At 36.1% G+C, this 22,011-nt stretch overlaps 8 protein-coding genes across 9 annotated transcripts in view; all 8 read right to left on the bottom strand.

Moving 5' to 3' along the window:
• The window catches only part of LOC129565338 (arrestin domain-containing protein 2-like), a 12,886-nt gene extending 12,611 nt beyond the window's left edge, over window positions 1–275 (bottom strand). Inside the window, exon 1 of the mRNA XM_055440158.1 lies at window positions 254–275. The gene's annotated coding sequence lies outside the window, so the exon portion shown is untranslated. The remainder of the gene's footprint in view (window positions 1–253) is intronic.
• Window positions 276–2,433: 2,158 nt separating this feature from the next.
• Window positions 2,434–4,540, bottom strand: LOC129565361 (arrestin domain-containing protein 3-like). The gene is made up of 6 exons (XM_055440171.1): window positions 4,026–4,540; window positions 3,752–3,960; window positions 3,478–3,672; window positions 3,225–3,407; window positions 2,895–3,162; window positions 2,434–2,800 (listed from the first exon to the last, which is right to left on the bottom strand). The coding sequence occupies exons 1-6, from the start codon at window positions 4,273–4,275 to the stop codon at window positions 2,619–2,621; spliced, it is 1,287 nt and encodes a 428-aa protein (XP_055296146.1). The 5' UTR covers window positions 4,276–4,540; the 3' UTR covers window positions 2,434–2,618.
• A 148-nt stretch (window positions 4,541–4,688) lies between these two features.
• Window positions 4,689–5,674, bottom strand: LOC129565385 (uncharacterized). The gene is made up of 3 exons (XM_055440217.1): window positions 5,446–5,674; window positions 5,143–5,380; window positions 4,689–5,039 (listed from the first exon to the last, which is right to left on the bottom strand). The coding sequence occupies exons 1-3, from the start codon at window positions 5,575–5,577 to the stop codon at window positions 4,942–4,944; spliced, it is 468 nt and encodes a 155-aa protein (XP_055296192.1). The 5' UTR covers window positions 5,578–5,674; the 3' UTR covers window positions 4,689–4,941.
• LOC129579128 (arrestin domain-containing protein 17-like) lies at window positions 5,609–6,761 on the bottom strand. The gene is made up of 4 exons (XM_055468801.1): window positions 6,257–6,761; window positions 5,974–6,182; window positions 5,705–5,899; window positions 5,609–5,620 (listed from the first exon to the last, which is right to left on the bottom strand). Exons 1-4 carry the CDS (start codon window positions 6,501–6,503, stop codon window positions 5,609–5,611), a joined length of 663 nt encoding a protein of 220 aa, XP_055324776.1. The 5' UTR covers window positions 6,504–6,761.
• Window positions 6,762–8,746: 1,985 nt separating this feature from the next.
• Window positions 8,747–9,657, bottom strand: LOC129565389 (uncharacterized). Its single transcript, XM_055440233.1, has 3 exons — window positions 9,486–9,657; window positions 9,157–9,415; window positions 8,747–9,089 (listed from the first exon to the last, which is right to left on the bottom strand). Exons 2-3 carry the CDS (start codon window positions 9,401–9,403, stop codon window positions 9,019–9,021), a joined length of 318 nt encoding a protein of 105 aa, XP_055296208.1. The 5' UTR covers window positions 9,404–9,415; window positions 9,486–9,657; the 3' UTR covers window positions 8,747–9,018.
• A 1,915-nt stretch (window positions 9,658–11,572) lies between these two features.
• On the bottom strand, window positions 11,573–14,145 carry LOC129565367 (arrestin domain-containing protein 17-like). Of its 2 annotated transcripts, XM_055440192.1 has the most exons (7): window positions 13,833–14,145; window positions 13,389–13,705; window positions 13,075–13,283; window positions 12,611–12,805; window positions 12,350–12,538; window positions 12,003–12,276; window positions 11,573–11,932 (listed from the first exon to the last, which is right to left on the bottom strand). In XM_055440192.1, the coding sequence occupies exons 2-7, from the start codon at window positions 13,630–13,632 to the stop codon at window positions 11,826–11,828; spliced, it is 1,218 nt and encodes a 405-aa protein (XP_055296167.1). In that variant the 5' UTR covers window positions 13,633–13,705; window positions 13,833–14,145; the 3' UTR covers window positions 11,573–11,825. The 2 variants fall into 2 exon arrangements, with proteins under 2 accessions (XP_055296167.1, XP_055296159.1); XM_055440184.1 differs by having other exon boundaries at window positions 13,389–14,144.
• A 757-nt stretch (window positions 14,146–14,902) lies between these two features.
• On the bottom strand, window positions 14,903–19,172 carry LOC129565375 (arrestin domain-containing protein 17-like). Its single transcript, XM_055440207.1, has 7 exons — window positions 18,596–19,172; window positions 18,426–18,506; window positions 18,213–18,340; window positions 17,956–18,150; window positions 17,699–17,887; window positions 15,494–15,734; window positions 14,903–15,404 (listed from the first exon to the last, which is right to left on the bottom strand). Exons 1-7 carry the CDS (start codon window positions 18,849–18,851, stop codon window positions 15,292–15,294), a joined length of 1,203 nt encoding a protein of 400 aa, XP_055296182.1. The 5' UTR covers window positions 18,852–19,172; the 3' UTR covers window positions 14,903–15,291.
• A 1,002-nt stretch (window positions 19,173–20,174) lies between these two features.
• LOC129579120 (uncharacterized) lies at window positions 20,175–21,976 on the bottom strand. The gene is made up of 4 exons (XM_055468789.1): window positions 21,887–21,976; window positions 21,128–21,768; window positions 20,984–21,056; window positions 20,175–20,839 (listed from the first exon to the last, which is right to left on the bottom strand). The coding sequence occupies exons 1-4, from the start codon at window positions 21,927–21,929 to the stop codon at window positions 20,181–20,183; spliced, it is 1,416 nt and encodes a 471-aa protein (XP_055324764.1). The 5' UTR covers window positions 21,930–21,976; the 3' UTR covers window positions 20,175–20,180.
• Between the last annotated feature and the right edge of the window lie 35 nt (window positions 21,977–22,011).

Here is a 22,011-nt window from a genome sequence, read left to right as displayed (position 1 = left end):
TTGCATTATAACATATTCATAACATATCGAAAATTTAAATCTGTATTACAACTTAATCATGATTAACTATTTTACACAATCATGATTAAGTTGGTGCAGTTAATCACGGCCATTTCTAATTTGATATTCCTAAACATCAATGTTTGTGATCAACACAAGTGTTGATGCATGTATACATGCACAATTTTTTGCGCCCAAAATGAAGAAAATTTAAAGTTTGTCATCAAAAAGTTTGTATTCAAATTCAAATTACCGTATTCACGCTGCGTAAATTACACCTCGCTGTGACAAAGAACATACACAGAAACAGAATTCAGTAGGTATATTTGCGACCGAAAATCAATCAGAATGATTCTCTTTCTGTCGCAAATGTACTGAATTCTGTTTCTGTTTCTGTATATTCTCTTTGTTACAACAAGGCCTTAGGAGGAAAAAAAAAATATTTCGACAAAAAAGAAAAAACAAATCATCACAGCAGTTTAAAAAATAAAACATACATAAAAGAAAGATTTATCATTCGAAAAACCGTGCTTTGTACTTTAAAAATGTAAATTTTTGTGATGTTATGATGTAAATTATATGTGAAACTTAACATCTGATTTTATCAATCAAGAAATTTAATGTCATGAGTGCCTAAAGTGGATAAAATTTAGTATGAACAATTTGATGATCGTGAACATCAATATTGGTGATTGGTGTGTTTTAGTTTCTCACCACTGCGAGACACCGCGTCCATGGACACAAAAGCAGGGAAAAACGAAACGGAACCGAAGTGTCGACCAAATGCACGCTAATCACAAAACATGGAAATCACATAAAGTTTCAATTTCTATATTTCTATTTTGGCGCAAAATATAAACCACGATTTTCATTATTTGGAATACCGGATGCAATCAATTATTCAAATGAGACATCGGAATTTTGAAATGGTAATTTTGAGCACAATACTCGTCGTAGATATTTCCAGGAAAATTGCCATTCAAACCGAAATTCATTGAAACAAACACTGGTTTTGCATTGAATGCGGCCGAAGTGGCTTGAAGTGGCTAATTTCCATTGTGATTACTAAACCCTCTTGTGGAAATTTTTTGACTGTCTAACTCAGTCAATTAATTTGGGACATTCAGTGACTATTTGACTGACTAGAAGTGATTGTCTCGAACAAAATAAGCAACTGCAGTTAACTTTAATCACAAATCACTCTTAGTCAAAATGTCCAAAACTAGTCGACTGACTGAAAGAATAACTAAACGTGATTGTCTCCTTACAAAACGCATGATTTCAATCAACTTAACCAGTTCTACTTGTGTATCACTACATACAGCCACATATTACAACTGAGTGGATGTTAGTCATTTTATTTACACACGGGCACCAATCAACAGATGCCATGGTATTCGCAGATATTTGCTTTTGTGCATTGATAAATATTGGGTTTGTTCGGTGCCATGCAAAATGAGCTAAAACTTATTGCCTAGTTCTTGGTCTGACATCATTTGCTTTATTTTATTGCTCGGACACTTTCACACCTTTTGTTTTTATCGGTTTTTTGATTAGCATAGTACGACGTATTCTATTCGACAAGGCGTTTCCGGTCTGAATTCTTCGTGTCATCAATCCAAAGTGTCGCACTTTCAATTGGAGAAAAGATAAAAAGCTAATTATCTAATGACAATTTCTATTTTATCCGTATCAATTGTGATATCGTATGTGCGACTCATTTATTTAAGTTCAGGCCATGTAGATACATATTAGCTAATGCCAGTGCACTATAGATGAACAAATTTCTATAGAAACATTTCGAAATGTTTCAAGAGACGTAAACTAAAATACATTGTGAATGTTCCGTATGTTTTAGTTTCGGTTGTAAAAGAGCGAAATTCAGCATTTTGGCTATAAATAACAACGGTTACATGTCGAACGTTAAAGAGCATGCAACATTCTTGCGGTTACCGTACGGATTTAACAACGCATAAAACGCAACGATAGTTCATTATTATCCGCGTCGAATACCACTCGCTCACTACTCCAATCGAACGGCCAAATTCCAATATAAAAGTGTTTGTGTTGGTTTCGGATCGATGTATTGCGTTGAACGTCACGCTCTGGCATGGCTATTTGTGTAGTAGCGTATAGAGTGTGTGTGTTTCATGTATATACACGTACTTCCGCTTTCGTCCGTCGTTGCGCTGCCGAAGCGAAAATCATCAATTCTTTGGATAGGTCGGGGGCTTGATTAAACCGCATTCTATCGATATTAACACGAATAACAATACGTTAACTATATTGTTAGTTCAGTGTGAACGTGTTAATATTTTCCACTTCTAGATCGAAAACAATTCAATATACAACAAATATAAATCTCTTCATCCAAGTTCAAGTTTATTTCAGAATCTGGGTCACATTTATATCACACATTTTATAAGCTCCATTCATGCAATTTTATTCGTATTATTTTTTTTGTACAACTCATTCAGAGAAATATGCAATTTTTGTTGCAGGTTGTACCATTGTTACAAACATAGATATTCGTTTTCAACACATCTAATAATAATAGATATAAAGACTCTGACCAAAAAAATAAAGTTTTCGTTCGCACATTTCAAAGGGGTGATCTATCAATGAATTGAATTCCCACTTGAATAAGAAGTGGAGCGTTTAAATACTGGATAAACAGGTCGGAACTCATTGTCAGCTGCTTCACTCAGCTGCATTGCCTCCTCACATGGATACACCGGTCGGAACTCATTGTCAGCTGCTTCACTCAGCTGCATTGCCTCCTCGTATGTGGGTGGATCTTCTGTGAAAATGTTTAATTTATTAGTTAAATCCAATCAAGCTTTCTTTGAATAATATTCTCAATGACTCTAAACAGCTTAGAAGAAATGGTTTACCACTGTCTGGGTATGAAAGTGGTGCATTCGATGTACTTGGATATGACAGTGTAGAATAGTTAGTTCGGTTTGTTGGCTGTTGCAAAACCACATTATTTGATGGAAGTAACGGTGTGATCGGATCTGCCACTGCATTTACTTGTATACTGTGCGGATGCAATGTTGGCACATTCAGCGGTGGCACATTGTCCTGCAATGGATACGTTCCAATTGTAATAGGCACTTCAAGGACAGGATCATTGTAGCAACAAGATACGCAAGCGGTTATCTGCATACAAATTGATAAAATAATTGGATTAAAATGTTTGTAAAATTGAAATGAAATCTTACGCGAATTGAATATCCAAATTTGATGATGTTACTCGCTGACAAATCGGTTGGTGGAACAGATGGCAATCGGATATCCACACGAGTCGTCACTTCTTCATTTGAGTAATCTACATACTGTTTAGCTAGTACATATGTTAGATGCTTTTGACGTACGCTGTCAGCATGTATGAAGAATTTAATTCTCTTGAAGAAAAGAAAGGTTTCTATAAAATTCACTCAAATATCGAAATTCTAAATAACGATAAACACCAACCTTAATCAAGTGTATGTTAAAACCGGAGATTGATTGCCCACTATGATTGTTCACATTGATTTCTAGATTGATAAATTGGCCAGGTGTATAACCACCGACTGGTACTCGAGCAACGATTTGCATTGGGCGCGATGAACAGCAACACAATATACAACAAATGAAAAATGTGTCATTTTTCTCCACTTCGACCGGTTGCTGTGTAAAAACAATGAAAAACGTTTTTATTAAAAGAAAATGAGTGAAAGTACAGGTCAGTTAAATCGGCAGAACATACTCGAAGTCTAGGAAAATTGTTCAAATCGACCATTTTGATAACGGTGAATGGTACTGCGAATGATTTATCTGACCAAGTTGGGACATCAAGAACAACACGGGCAGTATATCGAATGTATCCGTATTCTGTTTCCAGACTCGTTGGAAGATTGGGTGGCAATAGGCATTGGAAAGTGTAACTATATGTTCCAGGCGAAAGCCGAACTTCACCTACAAAATCACATACAAATTAGTTCGGACTTTCAATATAGTACTATCCGACATTGATTCAATACCAGTGTAGCCACCCACAAAATTGGTTCGTTCACTGAAGTAGTCTTCGTTGCCTGTAAACACTCGCACCTTTCGATTATCACTGGTACCATCGACCCAGTGCACATAAGCTCTACCATGAATGCGAATGTACAGGCTACGGACTCTTTTCGCTTTGGTCAAATGCAATCGCACCGTTCCTTTCAATAACTGGCCAGCGTACACCACTTTCCTTGGATTATTTTCAAATTCAATTTTACACGTTGTTGCCATTTTCGTTGACACTTGATATTATTGTTATTATATGGCTATCGTAAGACAAAGCACTAATTTGCGACATAAGAGCACATAATTTTAACTGTGTATTTATAGACGATAATAATAACAACTTAATTTTTAGATCATTATAAACCAAATGTCGAATCGTTTTTCCATTTTATTATGATTTAATTAAGAAAGCAAGTGAAATTCACAGAATCTCTGCACCAAATTAAGAGAAAAGAACATTAACGTAACCGAATTGGATGCTCACTAAAATAAACTGGCTTGATGCGAAAAATGTTCAATGAGAGCTCTTTGTCTGCTCATGGATGGCTCCAATTTGTCGGCACCATGAAGCCATGCGAATAACATCCCAATACATGTACATGTACACATACACATTCATGTGTCTGTGTTCAAGGAAAACACACAAATGGTTAGGAATGTCTGTGTTTGGTTTTTTGTCTGTTCACTAGAAACATCCGATGTAGATTGTATTTTGTAGATGTGACGCATCGATATTTTGGAGATTAACATAGCAAACGAAAATTTAAATGTATACATTTGCATTGGAAGCAGACACTAAAAGTCACACTATTTTGGGCACATTTATTTTTATTTAAAAAAATAAATAAAACACTCATTCACGAAAGGCACGAGCACAAACAGGAAAAAAAATCACAATTGGCCTTCGTTTGAGTGCTTGAGCATGAGATGTATTGGTTTGAGTATGTTTTCGTCGTTAGGATTCAAAGCTTCTGCGTAGGTCGGAAGCTCTTCAGATATGAATATTAAATCGATTGAAAATGTATTAAAAATTTTAAAAATTCAATTAAATTCTCAACCATGAAATAAAATATAATAAATATGTAAATTTACCATCATTAGGAAAAGGCGGTGGAGAAGTTAGAAGCGATGAATATGGTGGTGCATCTTCCTCGACTGACTGCAGTTCCGATGGTTGCAATGAAACTACGTTGCCCGACAAAACAAACGGGATATTCGGAATCGACGTCATATTTTCTGCGACATTATCCCGAATTGGATGTGTTCCAATTGTAATTGGAACATCAACAATAGCATCACCATTCCAATACGACGATGTCATAGTAATCACCTGCATCATTAAAATTGATTGGGTCATACATATTTGTGACGTTTGATATTGCGCATTTTACTTACACGAATTACATAACAAATTTTGATAATTTTACTCGATGATAAATCGGTCGGTGGAGTTGCTGAGACTGGAACATTAGCATAAATCATTTTGTTCTGATATTTATCGCAACCGTCTACTTTTGTTTTGGTCATAGTCGAAATATCGGTTTTTTGTTGTTTACGGTTACCGTGTGCGCTAGCGAATAAGGTGACTTTCTGGAGTAAATAACAAAGGACAATGCTTCAAAATATATCGACAATCTGTGTGTTCTGCTCTTACCCTGATCAATTTTACCATAATACCACTGATTGGTTGTCCAGTTTGATTGCTAACATTTATTTGCACCTTAATAGTTTGTCCTGGTACGTATCCACTAAGGGGGATGCGAACAGAAATTTTCATTGGATCTGCATACAGCCAACACAACCAATCAATTCCGGTAATCGTATCGGTTTTTTCGAATGTGATTGGATACTGTTGAGAAATGTTTAGAAAAATGAGAAAAAGTTATAGAAAAATCGTCTTTTGAAAAAGTTGAAGTGATTTACTCGTAATGTTGGAACTGTATTTAGATCAACTGGTTTAATGACGGTGAATGGTTGTGTAATTATTTTAGACGGCCAAAGTGGAATGTCGAAAACAACCCGAGCGACATATCGAATGTATCCATTTTCACTCTCCATTGTTGTTGGCAATGAAGTTGGCAAATCACATTCAAATGAATAGTTATGGATTCCTGCTGCTAGTCGAGCATCTCCTACAAAATTTCATCAAATCAAATTTTTAATTCAATGGGTGAAACAAATTGGATTTCATCCCATGATACATTACCGCTGCCTCCGCTCACAAAATAAATTCGTTTGTTTAAATATAATTCTTCGGCAATGTAGGATTTTTGATATCTTCCAATACCAGACGTCCAAGAGGCACATTCTCCTCCAAATAATTCGATATAAACACCACGAACATTTTTTTCCGCCGACAAATTCAATTGTACACTTCCACGCAACATCATTTGGCCGGAATAAATCACTTTCTGCGGATTGTTTTCAAAATTGATCTCACAAGTAATCGGCATGTCTGATTTCGGATTATATTCCCACCCTCAATTTGAACAATAACTGCGGACTTTTCGAATTCAAATGATGGATTCCGATTGAAAAATTATCGAAGTAATCTCAATTTTGCCAAAGGCGCTTATTTTTATTTTTGTATGTTTGCTTTGATTGGATTTCACAATAACTTTTAAATTTTTCTTACTTGAATCGATAAATTTAACCGAATTTTACAAGTCGAATAAAAATCTCGTGTATGTTTCAACACCAACTTTGTGAATGAACAAGTCCGATGTGGATCGCGAAGAGGATAGTTTTATAAATGCGAGTTTATCATCGGTGTTACTGGAAACAAATGACTTCATTCCGTAGGATGGTAAAATGTTCTTGGGTGTTGGAAACGTTTAATATAGGTGCAGCACAATGAACGAATATATGAATTGTGGCAATACTACGCATTTGATTTTAATCGCACTCTATCAATAAATTACGAAACCGTACGAAACCAAATACCACCATAGACGAAATAAAAACAAAAACAAAATAATCAAAACATTATATTATGTACTTATGCAAAAATTATTATTAGCTTGATGAATGCATAGGTGGATAAAAACATGAATAAGTGAAATATTATCTGAAATCTGTCGCTTGAGAGTATAGGCCCATTATTTATCAATGCTAAATAACCTCGTGCAGCTTGGCGTCATTTCCTCCACTTCCATATGTTTGCATTGATGTTTGAACTTTGACCAGTAAGCTTCTACAATGGACGTTAAATGCGAGTGGAGACGCCACAAAAATGTACTCCAATATAGTCGATTATTGATCAAACTACTTTCAACTAGAACATTTGAACGTTAATAAGTTAATTAAATGTGACCTTTGGCTCGCCTTCATAGACATGTGATGCACTTAATAATAGTTTAAAGTTGGTTATCGTTTAATGCTTAACACTTCCGCCTTTGATATGTGGATTGAGTGAGGGCTATAGACGAAGGCATGAGGATCTTGTTTGACCATAATCGTCGCGTTGATCTACTCTTCCGCCTTACACCGGTGGGACTTACAGAAAATATGAAGAGGTAATTGTTTTCATCAAAAACTTTTCATTCTTTAAAAAAACTGACACGGCTTATTCAATCTTTTGAACAAACTTATTGATTTTATTCATTATTACACTACGAACTATTATATTTCATTGTTGTTATTATATTATTAATAAACTACGAATAGAATTTCGTTGCATACAGCTCGAAATATCTGAGTAAACCTGGGGGTTTACTGCAATGTTAAGCAAATAAAACACTGGTTAAACGATACCAAATCCATCAGTAAAATGGCCAACGTTTATTTTCTACTTTGATTAGTACCATCAATATCTCGAAATTGGTTGATTGCATCGATTTTTTACATCGATTTTTGGGCCACCAATTTGGCCGAGAATGTGTTTACGGTAACTAGCTAGTCTGGGTTAGTATGTTGAGCAAAGTTGTCCAGTTATACGTTGGCTACAATATTTCTGAAGATAGTGGCCATCAAAATTTGATACACTGCGAGTTATGGTTGAAAAATGGTAAAAATGGGCATTTTTGCAATTTTGAGGCCCTAGATGGGTGAGTTTGTTTTGCATTTTTTTTTCCCCATTCAATACCTACAACTTTGCGCAAGACACAAAAACAATATTCCTTACGGTTTGCCGTGATATAGCCTTGTGAAAATGTTGAAAAAGTGCTCAAAATCCAGTTTGAGCCTAAAATACATAATTTCATAAAATGAAAATATCAGCCAAGTTGGCAAAACGAATGATGCAGAATTTCTAGTTTTGGTAAGAACTTTCAGCAGCGATTCTCAAAACTTATGCCCGCAATTATGTGTTGCACTGTGTAGTGTAACAGCGCATTAGTAACAGTAGCTCGTCAAGAAATTCAAAGGAATATAGAGTTCAGTAGCTATAACATATCCGGCACAGTGATGCAATGACGACACAACATAAACACGTGCGAACTGTGTCATGCGCAATGGAACCGAAAAAAAGCTAAAAAGCGTACGCACATTTTCTTGCGTTGATGCTTGAAGTTTTTCGCTTCAAAACTGCTTCATACGTTTTGCAAATAGCTCATGCGAAAGCGATTCATCAACGGTTTGACCGTATTCGTTATACGCTTGCGGTGATATAAACATTACGATGCGTCCATCACATTCCATATCAGACCTAACCGCTGAATTCCTCTCTTATGTAGAACACTCAATATTATCGATTAAATAAAAACAATCATTTTTAGTCAATTTTGAAGTTATATTCTATATTTTTTGAAGATCATATACATATATACATAGAAAATAATGTTATTCAATAATGGGGCAGTACGTTGGAGACATCAAATAAATTTATCAAAATATACGCTTCGATGTATATTCCAATGAAACCTATACTGAAGCTAGTGAATTTGTAAGCTAAAAATCAATTGTTATTTCGTTAGAATTAGCCATTAGCCTATATAACTTTCATTATATTATCGAGTATGGATTAGCACGTTAAAACGTCGGATATTTTGATTTGAAGCTACAGCCGTCTCTCTGTACTGCTTCCTGGTAAGTTGGAAGATCTGTAGTAAGAAATTTGTAGAAATTGTTATATTTGAATGTGTGCAAGTTTTACGATTTCAGTTTTACCATCATAAGGGTATGACGGCGGAGCCGAATATGGCGGTGAAGATAAGCTGTTTTGGTCTGGCAGTTGTGGCGCCGAACGCACTTGTGGGGAAGTTGGCTGTTGCGAAATTACACTGTCGGTTAAAATATTGTTGAGGTTTAGATATTCGGTGGAATTTCCTGTATGCGCTGATGTTGCATCCAAAATGGGATGAGTACCAATCGTGATGGGAAGATCGAAGACTGGACTGCTGTTACAAGAATCCATTATACCGATTATCTACAAGAAAAGTCCAAATTCAAAGCTGAAGTTAAAGGATGAGAAAAGCCTCGGATCTTAAAAAGCTCACATGAAGCGAGTATTCAACGTGAATGATGCTGTTCGTCGAAGTATTGGTTGGTTGAACGGATGGTATTTCAAAATTTACCCGAATTATCTCTTCCTCGTTTGCGCCACAGCCACGTGTCTTTTGTTGGATTATCGGATTCGTTTCATGTTTCTGACGACTACTGTTTGGATGAGTGTGGTAAGTGATTTCCTGAAAAGATAGTTCGTAAATGGTAAAAAATTTGGGAAACGGGAAAAACAGAAGGAATTCAAAATGACAAAAAAATTCTCTCAAAATATGCACAACCATATGCTGAAGATTTTATGATATCTTTCCATTTGAAAAACTTTTTGGGATGGACATTTATTGCAGATATTTCGATTTTTGTGTGTTTTATCTGTCATTCTTAGGTTAATTTGGAAAAATTGCAATTTTTTAAAAAATAGAAGTGAATAACCTAATTTTTACTTCTCGATGTGTGTTTAACTTCATCAATTGTATCCAAAATTCAGAGACTGGTTGATTACTACCATTTTTTACAATAATTTCCAAATTGATGATTTGACCCGGAGCGTATCCTCCAACTGGTATTGTCATTTCATCCGTAGTGCCACAAGAACAAAGTAAAGGAGTTATTTACTTTTAGAGTAGGATATTCGTTCAAATCGACAGCCTTTATAACAGTGAACGGATCTTCGAATATTCTATCAGGCCATCGTGGAATGTCAAGAACGAGACGGTCTGTGAAACGAATGTACCCAATGTCACTTTCGAACGATGTAAGCAGGTCGGGTGGCAACATACATTGAAAACTGTAATTATAACTTCCGGGCGAAAACGGAGTTTCGCCTGTAATTTTATCAAACGAAATTTCAATCATAAGACGTCGTACAATCGTAGGGTAATTCAATTTAAATGGCGTTTATCGAACAGTTACAATTGCTTCTATCCATGAAATATATTCCTTCATTCAAATAGTACTCATTGCATTTGTTTGATTTGCGCTGTTCACCGTACCCCTCGTCCAATGACAACAAGCCCTTCCATCTATACGAATATGCACACTGCGAGTATTTTTTTTCCTCTTGTTAAATTTAGCCGTACCGTTCCGCGTAGCGTTTGGCCAGCATAAATCACTTTTTGCGGATTGTTCTCAAAATCAATTTCACAAGTCGTCGGCATTTTTATGGCAATTCTTTATTTCTCACACTACAGTGTTGCTCATTAGTTTTCAACGAAAAAACTGTTTTTATTTATAACTTTTGATTCATCGCATCTAACAAGAAACAATGGAAACTTCATCGATTGGCCGAACTCTGACTTTGCCGGTTTTTTTGGCTACCTCATTTTAAACTAGAGTTGATGCTTCGATTTTGATGACGTTCTCTAAAGCACAGATTTGGCGTTAATTTCAAGGGCAAATAAAGTGCTGCTAGCACTTGCAAATTTTCTGTTCAAATGGGGAAAACTAATAGTATGAACTGATTTTAATGATCTCTAAAACAAAACGCACTGACAACTGTGTGATTAGAACGTGGGAGTTGGGCCATGCGCAATTAAGCTCTCCAAAAAAACTTACAAGCATACGCACATCTGTCCTAGCGTTGGTTCGCATCGAAAGTATACGCAATTTGGGAGCATCTTCGGCAAAAGCGACGCATCAACGCTTTGACAAATCGAACGCAACTCAAAACGCTTGCAGGGACATAAACATAAACATTACGATGCGTCCAATACAAACTATTACACTCCATTTCAGATCCAACCACCGGATTCCAATATTCACTTCAAATGTATTTCAAATGCTAAGTCATAGACATAGAGTTTCCATATTTTATGACTAGTTGTTTCAAAAGTTATTCAGAAAAATATATAAAATTCTTTTTATTAAATAGAACAGCAATCTGTCTTCACCAATGGAATATACCGTTAATACAGTGTATTGTTTTGATGATTTAGCGTGCCGATTTTTGCGAAAAGCAAAAAACCACATGGAATATTCAGAAAGATTTGATGTGGTTCAGCATCATCACAAATAAAGAACGGACAATTTCATTCTATTCATTGGTGTAGAACATTCAATATCATAAATTAAGTAAAAACACTAATTTTTAATTGGTTCGTTTTAATTGTATTTTATTCACTCTAAATACCATAAGAAATACTGTGTCTCAATAATGAGGTAGCAGCGTTGAAGCCATATCAAATAGATTTATATCAAAATGTGCCACTCGATGTATATTATAATGTAAATCGAAGCATTACGAATACTACGGCTAGTAAGTGTATGAGCTAAAAGTAAATTGTCATTTGGTCAAAATTGACCGTTCGTTTAATATTGGTCTTAAAGCAAGAACATTTTCAATTTCCGCTTGAGTAAGAAGTGTTGCGTTTGAACATTGGATATTTTGGTTTGAAGTTATCGCCTTCTCCGCCCTTTATAACTGCTTCCTCGTATGTTGGAGGATCTAAAAAAAAAAATCATAAAAGTCGCATTACAATCGGTTCATAATACTTAAATTAAGGATGTATGTTTACCTTCATTTGGGAATTGGAATGGAGCGTTCGGAGCAGCGCTTGGATATGGCAGTGTAGAGAAGTTACTTTGGTCTGTCAGTTGTGGGGCCGATGGCTGTTGCGAAATTATATTATCGGTTTGAATATTATTTGGATGAGGATATCCGATGGATTGCTGATAGCCGATGGGATACCCAGCGTACGCTGGCGATGCATCCTGAATGGGATAGGAACCGATGGTGATTGGAAGATCAATGACCGGATTATTGTGACAGCATGCCACTGAACCAATTATCTGTAAATAATTTCCGAATGAATTAACTGCACTAAAATAAAAGAAAAAAATGCTCAAACTATGTGACACTTACGCGGATTGAGTATCTAACTTTGACGATATTGCTCGTATCGAAGTCGGTTGGAGGGATTGGTGGGACTTCCATGTTGACACGAATTATCTCCTCCTGGCTTACGTCACAGCCACGTGTATCCTGCTCGATTATCGAAATCGTTTCATGTTTTTGACGCGCACTGCCCGCATGTGTGTGGTAATTGATTTGCTGAAAAGAAACATTTCATAGATTAGAATTAAAATTGAAATGATAACATATTTATCGATAAAATACATTTACCTTTATCAGTTGTACCGTGAATTCTGACACGGGCTGGTCACTCTCATTTTTGACATTAATTTCCAAGTTGATGATTTGACCCGGAGCGTATCCTCCAACTGGTGTGCGAGCAATAATTCGCATTGGGTCCGATGAGCAACAGCACAGTAGACAACACAAGGAAAACGTTTTGTTTTGTTCAACAATGGCTGGTTCCTATGAAGAACAAAATATAAATTTGTTGAAATAATGATGTTGAAATATTGTAATTCATAATTAGAAACTAGAACGAATCAAATCAAATGGGACTAATCAAATTAACACCATAACGATTAGCTGTTGGAAAAGAAACGCACTAATTGAATTTAATTGATAAGAAACATTGTATAAATAGAGTAAGAAAGCTCAATAAAGTATTCAGTAGTATATGAATCACAACAGAATTAATACTGATCAATTGATGCAGCGAACAAAATGTAAATTACTTTGAGCCTTGGATCTGCATTCAAATTGATGGCTTTGATAACGGTGAACGGTACTTCAAATGATTTATCAGGCCATAGTGGGATGTCAAGAACGACGCGGGCTGTGTAACGAATGTACCCAATTTCACCTTCGAACGATGTAGGCAGGCCGGGTGGCAACATACATTGAAAACTGTAATTATAGCTTCCGGGCGATAATCGAATTTCACCTGAAATTTCAACAATATAAAATATAATCGTGAAGACGACAATTGATCGCAATCGATAGAAACAAGAAAATATCAATATTGAAATGACTTTCATCGAACACTAACCACTATTTCCACCTACAAAATACGTTCGTTCATTCAAATAGTCTTCATCGCCGCTGTATGTTCTGCGATTATCCCCGGAACCTTCCGTCCAATAGCAATGAGCCTTTCCGTGTATACAAATATAAACACCGCGAACATTTTTCTCTTCCGTCGAAGTGAGTTGAACGGTTCCACGTAGAAGTTGGCCGGCATAAATCACTTTCAGCGGATTGTTTTCAAAATCAATTTCACAAGTTGTCGGCATTTTGGTGACAATTTTGTTTTTATTTTCCACACTTTTATTTCGAACAATGATGTTGGTCTAGTTTTTTTGTATTCTGTTGTCAAAGAAAAAAAACTGTTTCGGTTTCTATTTATAGCTTATTAGTCATCACGTCTGTCAAACACCAAAAAAAGCTAAATCGATTTCTGGCACAGTAACACAACTTTTTTCGCACTCCAAACCTTTTGATTTCGCAGCATTTTGTTTCACTTTTCTTTCTTTTTGCCAATTTTTTTTCTAAACTAGAACACAATGTTGGGCGTCAATTTCAAGGACAAATGAAGTGTACTTGCAAATCTGTTTTTTTCTGCTTCTTTGTGCGAATGCGGGGACTAACAATATGAACTGACTTCGATGTTCACTAAAAAAATACGCACTGACAACTGACTACTTCAGTGACGGCGGGATTTCTAAGTCTTGCATGCAATATCAACGCGCTGTTGTTTTCATTTATGGCTCCGCAGTGTCGGCACGATAAATGAATACATGCGGGCCAGCGGACAATATCACACACAATCAAAATCGAGTTTTAGACCGAGAAAAAAAATTAAAAGAACTAACACATTGAAAAGCAATCGAGAGTGTGCCGAATCGTATTGTGTGTACGTGTGCGTGCTGATTGCAAACGTCGCACGCGACGCGTCGACAATTTGATAAAACTATTGCGATACCACAGCGTGTTGATATTCCAATGCACAACGGCACGGCACTCGCTCCATTTACGATGTAAACAAAAACTTTGCGAAATGCCGCATGAATTGACTGTCGTCCAACAGAGAGGAAAAACGCAACACAAATCGTGATTGCGTGTTTGTGAGAGATTATACATAATATACGTTTGCTCTATGTGTTTTTTTGTGTTCAATTTCGCTCTGAATATTAATTGAAAATACATGATTTTGGAATGATTCTTTTGGGAATGATAGTGACATCTGAGTCAGAATGAGTGAATTATTTTCGGCAACAATTATCAACAATTCAACAGACGTAACTGAGGAATTTCACAACGGAATGGGGTTGGCCTGGAAATGACGACAAAATCGTTATTCGATGGAACACTGTGGATCATTTCAAACTTGTGTTGGAGTACATGACTCTATATTGAAATGATGTAAATACAATCCAAATTCATATGCAGCTACAAATTCATGCAATGAATGCGCGTTCTAATGTGACAATCCTAATCGCCACAAGCGATAATTTGCATCAACATATGTTGATGTTGGACGGAGCAATGGAATTTTTCAAATTTTACCGAGATTCAACAAGTGTTTTCAGTATGACATACTTTGAGCAATGATGAAGGTGGTTAAGAATGTTGCATTTGAAGTGAAATCAACACAAGCTCTGAATAAATCGTATGGAACCTATCCAATTCTAAATGAATTTGAACATTTGTTGGAAATCAAGTGAGAATCATTTATTACAAAAATACTCCATGCCAAAATTTACACTTTAATTGAAGTTTGTACATATAAGGAGAAAAATCTATCAAAATTACCCGCATATCAATAAAATAAAATAAAATAAAATAGAAATCTAGAGAAAAATCCGAGAAATATTGCATAAAACGTATGATTCACAGTAACGGTTACTCTTTTGTTCATTCAATAATAAATAATGAAACGGAATATTGTGCCGCTAGTTTCCATTTGAGTAAGAAGTTCTTTGATTGTACATTGGGTACTTGGGTGTGAGATTGTTGCTGTCTGCGATCGTTGCCGATTGCATTGCCTCCATATAGCTTGGAGGTTCTGTGGAAGGAAAGGGAAAAAAAATGATTACCGATCAATTAAAACTGATTGAAACTTTAAAGAAATTGTAGGATTTGTATTTATTTTACCATCCTGTGGAATTGGAAACGGAGCGCTCGGAGCACTGGGCACAGCTGAGTATGGCAGCTGATTGTTCTGATCGAACACTTGTGACACCGATGGTGGCAAAATTACGCTATTGATTGCCATATCAGTCGGATGTGGATACCCGGTGGCCGTTGGTGTTATATCCTGAATTGGGTAAGTGCCGATGGTGATTGGTAGATCGATGATTGGATTTATGTGAAAGCATGGCACCGAACCTATTATCTGTAAAAAAAAAATTGAATAAATTTAGGTATTGGTGTAACCGTAGAGTGGTCAAAAAAAAGTTGTCCCTCATCCGGAATGTCCGGCCAGTTTCGAAAAATATACCTCAAAAAAATAGGTTCTGTCTAAAAAAATGATATGGGTACCATACAAAATCATGAGGCAAGAATTATATGAAATTTTTCATGACAGCGATTTCGGAAGCCATTTTGGATCGCAACATTTCAACTAATTCCATTATTCCAACCAAATTTCGACAAAAAGTGTTGATGGGGTTTTGTTTGGCTCGTCAATATCTACAACTTTTACCAAGACATCAGCCCTTGAAAAGGCCTTCTGGGCCAGTTACAGTGTAAAATGACCGAAAAAAAGACAATTTTTCGGCATTTTTCGCATTTTTCGCTCTACTGGCCACTTAGGTGGTGTGTCATGTAGTTAGAACCCGTACAAAAATTTTGGTACTTGTAAGATTGCAATTTGGATGAAATTTGGCGACAATTGATTTACACATATTAGACAAATTTCAGGCCAAAATGAGCAAATCACAAACATGAGCTTCGATTTGACAAATAAAAGCAAGCGATTTCTACCAGTTCTGCCTTTGAACATCTAGTATGATCCCTTACGAACATTTTAAGTACTAACACGACCAAATCGAGTGATGTTTTCACATATTTCTGGCCTCATATTCGATTTCAACTCCCAAAAAATCGACTTTTGACCAAAAAATCCTTAAGTATAGGCTTTTCAGGGATGGTGTCTTGGCACAAAGTTATTTTTTCTCAAAAATATGGGGAGTCTACCCAGACAAAAACTCTCAAAATTGACTTTTTAAGGTACCTCCCGAACAAAATATACGTTTTTCATGGATTTTACTATGAAAATATCAATTTTTGTTCGGGAGGTACCCCAAAAATCATTCATAAGAGATTCTGTGTGAGTAGATTCCCAATATTTCTCGAAAAAAATAACTTTGTAGTAAGAAACTCATCCGAAAAGTGTATTTTTGGGGTACCTCCCGAACAAAAATTGATAATTTCATAGAAAAATGCATGAAAAACGTAACTTTTGTTCGGGAGGTACCTTAAAAAGTCAATTTTGAGAGTTTTTGTCTGAGTAGACTCCCCATATTTTTGAGAAAAAATAACTTTGTGCCAAGACACCATCCCTGAAAAGCCTATACTTAAGGATTTTTTGGTCAAAAGTCGATTTTTTGGGAGTTGAAATCGAATATGAGGCCAGAAATATGTGGAAACATCACTCGATTTGGTCATGTAAGTACCCAAAATGTTCGTTAAGGATCATACTAGAAGTTTAAAGGCAGAAAGGGTAGAAATAATTTGCTTTTACCTGTCAAACCGAAGCTCATGTTTGTGATTTGCTCATTTTGGCCTGAAATTTGTCTTCTATGTCTGAATCAATCGGCACTAAATTCCATCCAAATTGCAATCTGAGAAGTGCCAAATTGTTCATACGGCTGCTGGCTACACGACACGAGTCGAAAACTGAACAAAAGTTTACCACCTGGGGGACCAGTAGAGCAAAATTGCAAAAAATGCCGAAGAATTGCCATTTTTTCGATCATTTTACACTGTAACTGGCCCACAATGCCTTTTCAATGGCTGATGTCTTGATAAAAGTTATAGATATTGACGAGCCAAATAAAACCCCATCACTGGTTTTGGCCGAAAAGTGGCTGGAAAAATGATTTAGGTCGAAAAGTTGCAATCTAAAATGGCTTCCGAAATCGCTGTCATGAAAAATTTCATATAATTCTTGCCTCATGATTTTGTATGGTACCCATATCATTTTTTTAGACAGAACCTATTTTTTTGAGGTATATTTTTCGAAACTGGCCGGACATTCCGGATGAGGGACAACTTTTTTTTTTGGACCACTCTAGTGTAACCATGAAAATCGATTGAAACAAAATAAAGATAACTAATATGAAAGAATCAACTTACACGAATGGAATATTTTACTTTGATGATGTTGCTCGTAGAAAAATTTGATGGAGGTATTGAAGGAACTTCCAAATTTACCCGATAATCCTCTTCTTTGCCTACATCACAACCACGTGTTTCCATCTCAAATATCGGAATTGTTTCATGTTTCTGGCGCGTACTGTTTTCGCACACATAATAAATGACTTGCTAATGGATTGGGATGAACGACACTCATTGAGTAACAGTAGAAAGTTCTGCGCCGATTTTCGTCTTACCTTAATCAATTTTATCGTAAATTTGGATGCTGGTTGATCGCTCTCATTTTTTACATTAATTTCCAAATTGATAACTTGACCGGGCGTATAGCCTCCAACTGGAATTCGAGCGAGGATTGTCATGGGCGGCGACGATGTAAAACAGCATAGTAAAACTGGTGAGAAGGTTTTGCTTTTTTCAGCAATGACTGGAGCCTGTGAATGAGTAATCAATACATATGAATCACTTTTTTGATGAAACTAAGAACGGAAATTACTTGAAGGGCTGGATCAGCATTCAGATTAACGGCTTTAATAACAGTAAATAGCTGCTCGAATGTTTGGTCTGGCAATAGTGGAATGTCGATCACAACTCGCGTAAAATATCGAATGTATCCAAACTCGCCTTTAAATTGAACCAAATCCAATTCACCGTTGAAAAAAAATTATTAAAACACAAATTTGAATGGATATGAAAATGTGCGTCAAACCTTCGAATGATGTTGGCAAACCAGGCGGTAACATACATTGAAAATTGTAAGTATAACTTCCTGCCAACAATCGAGTCTCACCTATAACAATGCCATCAAATAAACTTCAATCATTGCAATCAAATGCTGAAAATGATGAAGAATGAGTATATCTTGGAATGATACGCTACCACCCGCATAAAATGTGGATCGGTTCACGAAATATGTTCGTTCATTGAGATAGTCTTCATCACCCGTGAACGTTTTACTCTTTTCACCGGTGCCCTCTTGCCATTGTGCATGTGCAGTCCCTTGTATGCGAATAAATATACTACGAACATTCAAGTGTTCTGTCGACGTCAGCCGACACGTTCCGCTTAGTACTTGGCCAGCATAAACTACTTTTGCCGGATTACTGTCGAAATGAACTTCACAATTGATCGGCATTTTTATACATTTACTTTTGATTTGCACACGTTTTATTTTAAATTGAATCGATTCACTTTTTAACTGTGAAAAATTTTAATAAAAGTCTATTTCAAATGGCTTCTCAATGTTCCCTATCAACAATACAGCAATTTACGCCGCAATATTTTTTTTGCAATACAAACTTGTTTAAATTGTTGACTTTTTAATGATTTTATAACAATTTCACCAACACAATTATTCATTATTGGCTGATTTAATTGTAAACTAGAACGCAAACATGAAAAATGCTTGCGATTTTTTCTTTAAGTAAATGCGATTGGAACTGTCAGACTGACTGGAATAAACCACACTGACAATCGACTGCGAAGCATTTGAGTGGGGGGAACAGTAGCGCGATGCGGTCTGATTTACAAACACACAATTAAATGTCTGTTTTATGTATAATCGGCATAAGAGTTTGGGCGGGCGTCGGATTCTGTGTAAAATTGATAACAATATCGCGTTGAAAATAACGTGTTCCAGGAAACTTGTGGAATGTTTTCAATTTTTGGGTCGAAAACAAAAAAAAAATCATCGGAATTCGTTTGCCACATGACTTCATTTAATTTGAAGCTACATCAATCAGTGAATATTTCCAGAATTTTTCTTTGCGATTAGCGACAAATTTTGAACTTTATCAGCTGAAGCTAATCAACATGTTTATAATTTGTGTATATGTTTCGTCGCAATGCGTTAGAAACTTGATAATGCATGGTTGAATGCCAAATATATGGATTAACACACATCACATTCGGTTTCTAATGAAATGCTTTGATCCTAAATTCCAAGTGATGCAAAATCAATTCGAATTCCGGTGTGAATAGCAATTCATGCATTTCGATTGAAGCCAGACTTATTGACTACAGGCGATGATTTGCATGAATCTCATCATCATTTTGATATGACAGTTGAAAATAAACAGTCTGACTAAAAATTTATTCACAATAAGAAAAAATATCGCGTCACGACTTTTACACGGCAAAATGCTTAAAAGCTTTGGAACAAAATTCAAAAGTCGTGACGCGATATTTTTCCGTATTGTGAATAAATTTTTACAATAGTGAATGCGAAAAAAACTTCTGAACTTCGTACAGGAGCGTCACTCCATTTTAACCTCGTCTAGAGGTTTTTCATCTGATCGCAATTACTTCAGATAATCATGTAACTGCGCATGGGCGAATGAGAAATAAAATGCATTTTTCTTAAATTCTCAAATTTATTCGGTTCTTTTGTTGAACATCAAATGACAGGAACAAAAAAAGAGACGATATTCAGGGATTTCAGGCGCCTGAAACCCTTTTTTCAAGCCTATATTCTTCTTTTTTGATTACGTCCTACCCTTGGCTCCTGGATCCAATCGAGCAACGGTGCAATTGGTTGAAAAATAACTGTCGCATCAGGTATACCAGTTATGGTCATGCCCACGATTTTGTTATTCTTCTTCGAAATCATCGGTCCTCCAAACGCACAGAGATCTCCCATGCTTTCATCAAAAGTGTAACACATCAAACGATTTGCATCAAATAGATCGCCCAACTTCGATTTGCATTTGGCGCCATCCAAATACTTTACATCATAACGTCTCATTCTCATTGTTCCATGCAATATCATATCACCGTAGACAGTGACCATTTCGGACGGGTCATTCAATTTGTAATCTTTGTCCACCAAATCGATGCTGCCGACGTTGTCGTTGAACTCTAGCGGATTTTTTAGGGTAATCTTGGCAATGTTAAATGTCAATCCAGGAAATGCGTATTTCTCATGAATTTTTATCTGGGATTTAGTGACTCTGATTGTTTTCTCATTGCTTGTGAGTTTATTAACTATTACATAGACGTATGGGGCACCGTGCACTTGATGTGCACAGGTCAAAATCTCCGTTTCCGACAAAATGATTCCATTAAATTGGAGTTGAAAGTTTTCGTCGTAATCGGCAAAATCTTTATTGTAAGCAGTAAGAAATTCTGCAATAGAAAAACATCTCAGAATGAATATTAACGTTTATGAATCATGAAAAATCTCCACTTTTGCCTCTCCTCTATTTAAAATTTAAAAAAAAGTGACGTTAAGAAGGTTTGATTTAGTTCGAAATTCGAATGCACACTTACTTGGAAATACCCTTATACTGGCTATAAATTTAGCTTCGTTAGGTGTGAGCGAAGTTGGAAGTGGTTTCACGCGCTGAAATTAATGCAAAAAATGATTTTGTTTGCGTTGTTGAGAATAAAAATTGGGGCATTGTGATTAGATACCTTTGGGTTACGAATAAAATCAAGAAATAGAGTAATTGGAAGGAACATTCCGCGGCCACCTGTTGTTCCATTTATACTCGTAGTTATGCCCACGATTTTGCCATTTGTTTTTGAAACGACTGGTCCACCCGAATCGCCAGGTGTAATAATTTCACCATCTTTTTTAGAATCACCAGTGGTAAAGTACAAAGTCTGAACTGGGTTGAATGTGTCGGCTCGGTTGACATCAGATATATACTTCGCATCGCAACGCCTCAATTTCAATGGTCCGATGCTGTTCAACACACCATACCCATATACGGTGACCACTTCTGATGAGTTATTCAATTTGTAATCTTTGTCCACGACTCTGATACTGCCAACGGTATCGCTGAACTCTAATGGCTTTTCCAATGTAATTTTGGCAATATCAAATGCACCAACAATTGATTCATTATAAAGAGGATGATATGCAAATCTCACTTTTTCGACTTTGATTAGGTTTTTCTCTAATGCAACTTTCGTACCAACTACCACATAAATATATGGGGCGCCAGCCACACAATGAGCATTCGTGATAATTTCCGTTTTTGACAGAATAAATGCGGTACATGTAGACAGCATTTCTTCAGTTAACTTGTCTTTGAATGCATACAAATATCCTGTAATAAAATCGTTTCGTCTCAGTACAAGCAAAAATGAACACACACAATTGATAGAATATTTGAATCGAAAATTCACACGAAAAAAAGAATAAAAATTATTCTAAAGCTGACTTACTTGTAGGGGCATAGATTCCAGCTACAAACTTTGCCTGTGACATGTTTTCAATCACTTCGCCCTTAAGTAGAGCTTGCGAGAAGAAGCCATCTGTTCATTTGAAAAAAAAAGTTAAAATTTTGAAT

The sequence above is a fragment of the Sitodiplosis mosellana genome, unplaced genomic scaffold (genome assembly GCF_009176505.1).
Source record: "Sitodiplosis mosellana isolate CC-2019 unplaced genomic scaffold, AAFC_SMos_1.0 Smas_scaffold_1, whole genome shotgun sequence".
Lineage (NCBI taxonomy): Eukaryota > Metazoa > Arthropoda > Insecta > Diptera > Cecidomyiidae > Sitodiplosis > Sitodiplosis mosellana.
The sequence above is the reverse complement of the archived record's forward strand: the minus strand, read 5'-3'. Positions and strand labels throughout refer to the sequence as shown.